The following is a 10,824-nucleotide window of genomic DNA, read 5'->3' as shown; positions in this document are numbered from 1 at the left end:
GAACATATGTGTGTGAAATACCAAGTGCTTTGGTAGTTTTGGAGGGCACTGTAACCTAATGATGAGTGTAAAATGGGTGTGGTATTATGCACAGTGCTAAAAGACACTTTACAGAACAAAGAAAATAACAAAGAATAAACAACTTTAATATAGAAAGATTCAAATAAAAAATAAGATTAAAAAAGCAAACCTGTGCCTTGTGATGGAATCACTACGATGACCGCTCCAAGATGGTGCCGCATTTCTTGCGCCTCGGCAACCAATGCGGCTTCAACTCATAATGTCTATGCGTGACACGTCAACGGCTGATAGACGTTTGTTTTAGCCAATCTAAACCTTGTGGGCGTGACCGAGGATGAAACAGCGGAAGATTCAAAATGAAGATGGCGGCTGAAGGTGATCCGCATAACAATCCCAAACTTGGTCGAAGGTAATAATATTTAGCGTTCTCGGTTTATCTCATGTTTAATAAAAAGTAGCAATTCTGAAACTATTTTTTTTCTTTTAATTGGCTCGTGCGTTCGAAATATCTGTAATTTAGTTTATCTTTGGGTCTCTACTCCAACTAGCAGCAGGTACATTAGGTACATTAGCTAACATTAGATAAAACGCAAACGTGTTAGGTTTTAACATAATTGTACAAACTAAAAAAAAAAAAAAATTGTAGAAACTGTCATACATTAAAGTTAGATGAACCGTACGAAGCCCAGCCTGTGTTTTTTTTGTTTTGTTTTTTCCTGCGGTAACAGTGCCACGAAGTGCAGTGTGGTGATCAGCCAGGAAAAGACAAGCCAACCTGTCATCTTTAACCCGGACTTCTTTGTGGAGAAGCTGAGACATGAACATCCACAAGTTTTCACGGATCTGATGCTGAGCAACATCACTAGGCTCATAGATCTTCCAGGGGACGAGTTTGCACAACTTACTGGAGAGACTGAGCCTCGGCTTCCCTCCCACAGTGGGTTTTTACGTCCATTCACCTTCCTGAAACGGAAAGGTAACAGTAAGATGAGAGAATACTGAAGGTACTGTTTTCCAAATGCTATCAGCTTGGTGGAATGCTGGCTTTTACAAGATGGCTACCTGTACTAGCCGTATTACAAAATTATATTTATGCATAGCCCTGTTAGTTATCCCTTAGGGTTATAGCAATTTATACGTGGCATGTATGATAACGTCAAGCTATAACTCACTGCACAGTGTGAGATGCTGTTGTGTAAGTGGTGGGGCATGGGACATCTGAGCCAAAGGCCCCAGGTTTGAATCCGTCATGATAAGCATGTTATTTTTCTACTTAAAATATAAACTGCACATATGACAGTCATAAACTTTGATTATTATAAATATTTTGGAACCAGGTAAAATGTTTAAGATCGTCACTTCAAAACATTATTTCAGCCCTACGTACAGATAGAAAAGCAAAGTGAAGGTACGTAGCCTCATAATGGCGTGACTTAGATTGACAAGTCAGGAGTTCTACAAACCATTAGAATTGCATATTGCCAATACAGCTATGCACAATTCCCATATTGTCCTTGTGTCTGTGTGTTTCCTCTATAAAAACATGCCTGTTTGTGAATTGTGAATGAGTGTGGAATGGAACTGCAACTAATGATTATCATCACTCATGCTGTAGTGGAGACATAGTTGCCTCAATTGGGGCTACTCAACTATCTTCAACATTTTTTCTCATTATGTTTTAGCCTGTACATAAAGTATTGGTGAAGTTGATCTCTAAGGCCAACATTTATGAAGTACAGTTTAATTTTCAATTTATTTTAATTTATATAGTGGCAAATCACAACATTGCCTCAAGGCGCTTCACACAAGTAAGGTCTAACCTTAAGAACTCCCAGAGCAACAGCGGTAAGGAAAACTCCCTCTGAGGAACAAATCTCAAGCAGACCAGACCCAAAGGGATGACCCTCTGCTTGGGCCATGCTACAGACACAAATTACAGAACAATTCACAAAACAAACATACAGGAAATGTTGCCAGTGCACGGCACGGTTCCGGAACAGATGCCACAGCACAATATTTATCTCCTCTGGATGGAAACAGATTCTAGTTTAATCACCTGTTGCTGGTAAATTTATTTCTGTTATGTTATTAACTGGTTGTCATGTGTTTTGTAACATTACAAAAAAAAAAAAAAAAACAGTTGATGGTTTCTTGTTTGGCCGAGACTGGCTACGGCAATCAGTTCACCCTATTAAGGTTTCAAATCCCGCAAAATCTCACAAGCTGTCAGAAAGGTGGCTGTCACTGTGACATGCATATTATATTAGTGTGTGTGTGTGTGTGTGTGTGTGTGTGTGTGTGTGTTTATATATTTGAACACCCTGCGATTTTGCAAGTTCTCCCACTTAGAAATCATGCAGGGGTCTGAAATTTTCATATTAGGTGCATGTCCACTGTGAGAGACATAATCTAAAAATTATTATTATTATTATTTTTTAAAAATAATTTATTTGTATGTTACTGCTGCAAATAAATACGTATTATTATTATTATTATTATTATTATTATTATTATTATTATTATTATGGTTTCACGGCTAAGGAGAGTGCTCTCCATAGTCATTAAATGGCTACAGAATCAGTTCCTTCTTGTGTTTGTTTGTTCAGGGTTTTCAAAACCTTGTTCAAAATAAAGAAAATATAATTACAAGTGTATGTCAAAAAATTAGAATTGTGTGAAAAAGTTCACTATTTTTTATTGGTCACTTCAGAAATGGAAATTTTATCTATTCTAGGCTCATTACAAATAAAATGTTTCAAATGCTTTATTTTTGTTTTTTATAATTACAGCCTACAGCTTCAATAAAAAAAACCCTCAAACTATTAGAATATTTCATAAGATCAAGTAAGCTTGTAATACAGAAATGTGAGACTTCTGAAAAGTATGTTCAGTGATGCAGTTTGTTTGGTTACTTACTCCTTTTAAATGAATTACTGCATATATGCAGCTTAGACTTTCTTATTGTACTGCATAAGGTATCTTTTTAACCCTTTTAATGGTTAACTCAGCTGTTTGGTAGAGCATATTGATATCCACTACATTCTACTGAAAAATGTGAGGATATTAAAGGGTTACTGTGCTTTTTGGTGTCTTTCAGAAAAAGGAGTGGTTTTTGGTGCACCCTTAACCGAAGAAGGAATAGCACAAATCTATCAGCTCATTGAATTCCTGAGTAAAAGTATGTACTGAGTGGCACATACACAAAGTTTGCTATGTGACATACATGCTGTAATCAGGACTGTTTAAATTTTTAATGCACAACAACAGGGAAGCAAATCTCGAACCTTTGTGAGAGACGTTAGGGCACAGTATGTGTGCCATGCATTTTAATGTTTTAATGACTTCTACATTAATAATTGTAGCTCCTACCTTTGTTATAAGGATAATTTGTTGCACATCAAGTTAATCCTTTTTGTGTGTTGTCAGTTCTTTAGCTGAGTTGGAGAGTGGTGAATTAGTATGAGGTCATGGTTTATTTCTAGAAAGTGGTGATGTCATGTGCTGAGAGTGGACGCTGGGAGCAAATGCTTGAGTCAATAATTTATCAGAAAGCATTTTGCTCCTGCTGTCTCCCTCCTTCCTTTTCAATCACTTGTTCTCTCTCTTTGTCTCCTTGCATTTCCCTCACTCTTTGATGAGCTGCCTCCGCACATTGTGTTTTTGTGCCTCCTCCTTGGCCGTCTGTCCCATGTTTCTTTCTCACCTTACAGACCTTCATGTAGAGGGGTTGTTCCGTGTGCCAGGTAACAGCCTGAGGCAGGCTGCTCTGAGGGACATGCTTAACACCGGTGCAGAAATAGATCTCGAGACAGGCGACTTCCACCCCAATGATGCCGCCACGCTGCTCAAAACTTACCTGGGAGAACTGCCTGAGCCCCTGCTCACACACAGGCACTATCATGCTCATCTGAAGATTGGAGGTTTTCACCACTCAAACACAGACCCTCATGTTAGCTCTGAAAATACATGCAAAAATTACAGGCAGATCAGTTTAAACATACAATTTGTTCTCTTCAATCTGCTGTATTTAGAACTGACTCGCTTTGATGACAACGGAGATAAGACAAAGGTGCCCGCCAAGGAACGTCAGATCGAGGCTTTGCAGTTGCTTTTCATGCTGCTCCCACCAGTGAACCGCAGCCTGCTAAAGCTTCTGCTGGACTTATTGTACTACACTGCTCGCAATCAGAGCACCAACAAGATGTCTGCTATTAATCTGGCAACAATGTTTGCACCACACATCATCTGGCCCAAAAATGTAGGCCCTGGTTTGTTTTACCTGTATGGGTTATTTTGTATTTTCTGTGTTCTATTGTTTAATCAGCAGAGGTTTGCTCACGTTGATGATGGAACTGTATATTTGGGTTCTTCCTTTTTTAATATGATTTAATAGAATTTTCTTAAAAAGAAGGCCTGAGTTCAGCTACAATTTGCCAGAAGGTACATCTGAGATGTAAGCCTAGATCTGATGCTTTAGTGAAAGAAAATCCTCCTCTATACCACTTCATCATGAAGCTGTATAACTTGGGATACAAAATGCAAAACATACACTATGCACAATTTCTCCAATCACAGTCAGAGAAGTCTATACCTTCTTCTGGGTTGTCTGGGTGTCTTGGTGGCTTTCCTCACTCTTCTCCTTCTTGCAGAGTCACTCAGTTTTTGAGAATGGTCTACTCCATACACAAAATCCATACATTGTATTTCTTCATAATTAATGTAAATAAAGTCCAAGACACATTCAGTGACTTGGAAATGTTCATTTATCCATTCCCTGGCAATAAAATATTATTTACAGGTATTTTACCAAAGCATTCCAATACTTATGCAACCCATCTTCTTGGCTTTTATATTTTTAATTAATTTATATGAAGTTGTAGAGATTTGCTTTCAGTTTGAGTCTAAGGAAGATAATTTTAAAATTTTTGGTTTTTTGTATTTGATATGGCATAAACAAGTTAAAATGTGTGAAATACCAACTGCTCCAGTACTTTTGGAGGGCACTGTATAAGCCATGACTGTAAAACTTCATGTGAATTTGTTTCTTCTCCAATGTTTTTATGATAGGTGACAGCAAGTGATCTGCAGGGAAACATGGAGAAGCTTAACAGTTGCATCGTGTTCCTCATTAGGCACTCTCAAAAACTGTTCAAGGTAAGTAGCTGTACTTACATCACCCTCCTCTTCCCCAATACACACACCGAGTTCCTCCACAGTAAGATAACCTGTTCTAAAATGATCATCAGAGAAACAGCTGGCACATCTCACAAAAAATGGAGACCTATTGGACAAATGTCCGCACATCTCTTGTTGTTGTTGCTCAATTTCAATTCATGTGTACTGCGCCAAATCGCAACATAAGTCGCCACAAGGTGCTTCTCAAGAGTAAGGACTAACTGTACTAACCCCCCGAGGAAGCACATTGGGAACAGTGATGAGGAAAAACTCCCTCAGACATATCTGATTACAGAAGGAAACCTCAAGCAGAGCCGACTCATTGGGGTGACTATCTGCTTTGCCCATACTGCCAATAATAATTGATGAAACAAAGTGTAGCTTATATTTGATGAAATTTGTTGTTTCCTCTTTTTGCCTCTGTTGGCTTTTCAATTGTTTTTGTAGCTATGATAGAACTGAGGTTTCATTTGTCTACACAGAAAACAAATATTGTTTGAAAACAAGTTATGTTTGCATTACACAGGGAATGACATCGAACAGCATCAGGTACTGTAGGTGGTTCTCCAGCCTACACATAACTTCTTTATAGAGATTGTCGGGAGGATCAAAACACTTGACAAAGCTCAGCAGCAGAAAAAAAACACTCTTTGTTGCATACTCTGTGAGCGTAAGTGATGCTGAACTAACTGCTGTAAAGTAAGTAATGCTGCTGCTTTCCTCCAGAGGGTGGCACACTTTATGAAGAGATTTTCATGTCTGGAAAAGCTAAACCCACTGGAGAGAACTCAGGGTGCTGTCTGTGAAGAGTGGTGACAGTCATGGTGATGTTGTCAGCTGCACGCCACCATCCTTGTCCAAACCTGAAGTGTCTCATGTTGGTGGACACCTGGAACATGCTTTCTCTCAGAGACAGTCACCATCTGTTACTGCTGGTGAGGGAGGCTGCAAAGCTCAACATTGCACTAGTGGCTGCTCTCTCTGAGGTCCACATGCCTAAAAGTGGTGAGATCTCAGTGGATGGATTGGCCTACTTTTGATCTGGTTGGTGAACTGAGAATGGCTATTGTGGTACACCGGGTCATTTTGATGGTGTGTCCTGTTGTCTCGCTCTATGCTCTGCTGGGAGCGATATCTCAGTGAGTTTCTACTTGCTGCTTCACTCTGATTTGATGACTGTCCCAGAGGTTAACGCTCCACTGCTCTTGGATGATTTCAGTGCAATCTCTGGCACTGACTGAGCTGGCTACAAGTAATGTACAAGTATATATCTCGTAAGTGCGCCGCAAATGGCTCAGTTGGCCCTCCTCAGCTTTGCCAAAAAGCCTCGGGGCTGTGACTTGCTGAATCCTGGTTTCATCTAATACTGACTGCACTGTATACAATCTGAATATTTCTGCATATTTGTCTGTGGTACACTAAATTAATTCTTTAGAACACTCACTTTTGTTTACTCTTGTTGAAGGCACCCGTATATATCAAAGAATATGCCTGCTTATACTTCACAGGATCAAAAACTCTGCAGTCAAAGGTCAGTTTTTAATTTTTGGCTGTTTTTCTTTTAATTTCAAATTAGCCATTGTGATTTACATTGAAAAAACTTGACCATTGTGAATTCAAGAGGAGTTGGCATACTTTTATATTTATTTATAAAACTACTTCCATGTAGCTTTCCTTTGTGATTTTGAAGCCATATGAGTAATTTCAATAAAAGATCATAAGTTTGAGACTTTATATGTAAGAATATAACATAATAATATACAGTAATATTATTTTTTGTTGTCATGGTTGAACAGTAGGAGGCTAAAGCCGCTTGTTTCCTAAGGATCAAGTCTTCATTGTGTATTGAGCAGATTTACAGATTTATGGTGACAATGATGTTTAACCTTTTGTAGGACGACCTGATGCTGTGTTCTGGGGATAAAGTTGGTGTAGCAGACATCTCATCCTCCGCTTCGGCGCCAGTAGTTGGTGGCCAGGTCAGTAGGTCATGCACAGTCGGGTCAACTGAGAGTTACACTGAAGCTGCCCTCAGAGAGCTGTACCAGCAGGTCAACAACATGCCTGAATCGGCCAAAAAGAAGAAACTAATCAGACAGGTATGTCAGGTCACTCAACAAACAGGTGAACTGTATGTACAGCGAGGCAAATAAGTATTTGATCCACTGTCAATTTTGCAAGTTTTCTCACCTACAAAGAATGGAGAGGTCTGTAATTTATATTGTAGGCCCACTTTAACTGTGAGGGAGAATCTAAAAAAAAAAAAAATCAGAAAATCACACTGTTCCTATGAATGACTCGCTATTTAAATGTGTTGTATTTGCTTTTTGTAGTTTGAAAAGCAGCCTTTGTTGGTACCTGCGACCGACTCACGCTCACCCTTCATCAGGAAACATTGGCGGTCACGCTCCTTGGGTGGAATTATCAAGGTTTGTTGGCACTGCAGCCTTGACTGCTGCTGTTTTCTTTCAGATTACTGAGATCATATTTCATTTATTTTTATGCTTATGAAGACCTTTGCAATGGTGAGTCAGCAATATCCAGTTAGATTTTTATTTACGAAATTAGCAACTTCACTGTTCGATTGTTTGGTGAATGGAGTAATAGGTTGTTTTGCAGTATGTGTGTTGATGTGCACAAGGGTGCACATGCAGACCAGTGAGGTGACATGGTAGCATTTATTTATTGCTGTCAGATTTCAGTTTGGCAGAGTATAAGTGTAGTACAGCTTAACCTTCTAAAATACTGTACTTTCATTTATGCAACAGAAGAAGGTGTTGGGAAGCCAAATAATAACAGGGAAAGAAAACCACAAACAGACTCCTGTTCCCAGCATTGACCAGGGCAGACTAAATCCCGCCTGTGCAGGAGTGAGTATTGTGGTTACCAGATCACCAACAGCAGTTCTCATTCACTTATAGATTTATATGTATGGATACATTTTTACAAACTATTGTTTTGTTTTAGATGGGGGGAGAAGGTTAAGTGCAAACTTTAAGCTTTATTTTGAGTGTATTTACATCATGCACCTGTGCTGAGCAGTGTAAGAACAGGAGTGTTTTTTTTAAAGATTCGGACAGATTACTCTTAGAGGATGATACATGACTCCCTCAGATTTGCCTGAATTATTTATGTATTTTGGGTGGACGATCTATTGGCAGACAGAGAATCCAAAAAATCTAGTTCTCTAAACAATAAGGGGCTAATTTCATGAGGGCCAAAGTTGGACTTCTTAAAAAAATTACGTTTTGGAGTTAGATATCCAATATGCCAGTGACTGCAGAGCTTCATTTTGGTTGGCATCAGTCTGTGGTGGGAGAAGTTCTGTAAAATTGCAAAATGTTGGTCAGCAGTTGAGAGCCATGCCTAAAGGGCCTATACTGTTGCACTTTCATTATTCAACATTAATTTGAAGTGATGTAGTATTGGGCGTGCTAATGCAATAAAAATGGATTAAGAACCCCCCGTCTTTCTTTCTAGGACTGATCGTTCTTCAGGAATTTGCACTTCGCCAGCTGAGGATACACTGGTTTCTCTGTGAATATTAAAGGGTTGCTCTTAAGCTCTCAGCACAAAGTGTGCTGCAGCATGTAACTTTATTTTTATACTGTTTAAATCTACACTTTTCAGTTTTTATGATTCTGACCAAACTAAACCATCTGTTCGTTGAAGACATGTAAATCTTTCTTAAGCCAAGGGGTATATCAGGGAAAGGGTTTTAGTGTCTCGGACACTAACCAATTTGACCAGTAACCCATAAAATAATAGTTCCCGTTGAATGTTTTTTTTTTCTCTAGATTTCCTTAATTCTTGATAATTTCTGCATTATGAGATTGACACATTCATACTGTCACACCACAGGCATTAAGTGTGTAAAATAGGAACAAAAACCCTTAGTTGTGTTTGTTTATTTTTTTGGTCATTTTTGATGGGTTCCAGTGCATAAGGTGCATCGATACATGCAGTGAACTTGATTGCTAGCTTTTACATTTCAATTGTTTTTGAGTAACACAAAATAGGCTTTTCAAAACTAAAGAAAAGTGATGAATTCAAAGATGTGCCTTAAACCCAAATGCTTTGTGTGGTGCAATTTTAACTTAAGTACATAGTTTTCTGTTTTGTTTTTTATCATTTTTATAGCGTATCGTTTATAGCTTTAACAACATCTAGTAGATGCTGTTGCAGATTTTTTCTTTTTTTTCTTTTCAAAGTAAAAGTGCAGGATAATCAAAAGTGAAAATGATAATCTAGTTTCAATGAAAAGATGTGGTTGCTGTTGGGCAAATTACTCTTTTGTTTTTTTACAACATTAAATATAATTTACTTTTTGCAATAACAAAGAAAACAATTTAATCTGGATGCGAAAACAAATCTACAACATGATCTGAATTTGATGAGACATAAAACAAAATAGTTTGTGTAAATACACACACCCTTTAATAAAATACAAGTGCATTATCACTAAATGTAAGATGGATACAAGAACATTTCAACATTGCTGAACATCACCTGGAGCTCCACTGCTCAATTATAAAAGGAAAGAGAATAACACAACATTTTTATTTTAGGTCCCATGTAGATTTTTCACTTTGACATTAAAGCGTGGTATTATTTTGGAAATATAATTTTTTTTTTTTAATGTTCTAAAAATGTTCAAATTTTCCTATGGTTGCCCACATATTTGCATTCAACTTTGTCAAGGAGCAATAAAAAACAGAATTACCGTTATTTATATATACATACATACTTTTTTTTTTTTTTTTACTTTAGCAAAACTTGTGAAGTGATGATATTGCTAAATATTTTGTTTTTCTCAGGATTTTTAGCATTGTGTTGGGTTTTATAGCAGCTGTGTGTCTTTTCCATCAGTGCAAAATGTTTTATTTTTGTAAATTTTTATTCTTTTAACATGCAGTATAGTAAGAAAATTCAGATGAAAGTTCGGCTTTTATGGTTGCTCTTAGACATTTGAAACACCACTTTGCTCTTTCATGAATTTCAAAGATTTTACTGACAGTTTTTTGTTTGTTGAAGAATATCCCTGGTGCACTCTGGTCAGTTGTTTTACACTTGGAGTAGCTGTTTCTGTGATGTAGCCTCTCTGTAAAGCTGTTACATTTTTAAATCACTATTTGATAAATGCAACATGGTGTATTAAATGGACCATATAGACTGATTGCATTAAAAGCTACTGTGAAACTATGCAATTTTTTCCACATTAAAAGACACCAGACAGTGCATGTTGTCTGTGTACTTGAATTGTAAAAAATTGTATGCAGAAGTAAAATGTGACATTAATGAAAGCTGTTACTTGGATATGTCCTACATTATTCATTTTTCTTTTAGTTTGTGTGGTATTGCTCTCCGCAGCAACATCACATTTACTATTTTTGCAGCCACAAGGTGATGCCATTTAGCTGAAAATACTTGATCTTGTTCAGGTATTTTTAACATTGCTTTTGTTCCTCCAAACTTTGAGCATCATTTTGTCTAAATTCCTAAAATTATTAAATTCAAAACAGTTTTATCAAAAGGAAACCAAAATGTGATAATAATTAAAGAAATATTTTACTTGCCTCATTTCCTACTGCTGTACAAAGTACTTAGAAAAGTGTTTGGAAGAATGTA

At 37.5% G+C, this 10,824-nt stretch overlaps 1 protein-coding gene across 1 annotated transcript; it reads left to right on the top strand.

The window, feature by feature from the left end:
- Positions 1–347: 347 nt before the first annotated feature.
- Positions 348–10,519, top strand: LOC117523889 (rho GTPase-activating protein 19-like). The gene is made up of 11 exons (XM_034185511.1): positions 348–430; positions 750–997; positions 3,119–3,199; positions 3,732–3,941; positions 4,053–4,279; positions 5,089–5,175; positions 6,662–6,727; positions 7,092–7,295; positions 7,530–7,625; positions 7,965–8,066; positions 8,677–10,519. Exons 1-11 carry the CDS (start codon positions 378–380, stop codon positions 8,680–8,682), a joined length of 1,380 nt encoding a protein of 459 aa, XP_034041402.1. The 5' UTR covers positions 348–377; the 3' UTR covers positions 8,683–10,519.
- The last annotated feature ends 305 nt before the right edge of the window (positions 10,520–10,824 follow it).

The sequence above is a fragment of the Thalassophryne amazonica genome, chromosome 13, assembly GCF_902500255.1.
Source record: "Thalassophryne amazonica chromosome 13, fThaAma1.1, whole genome shotgun sequence".
NCBI classification, from domain to species: domain Eukaryota; kingdom Metazoa; phylum Chordata; class Actinopteri; order Batrachoidiformes; family Batrachoididae; genus Thalassophryne; species Thalassophryne amazonica.
Note: the sequence above shows the minus strand (reverse complement) of the source record. Positions and strands in the feature narration are given on the sequence as shown.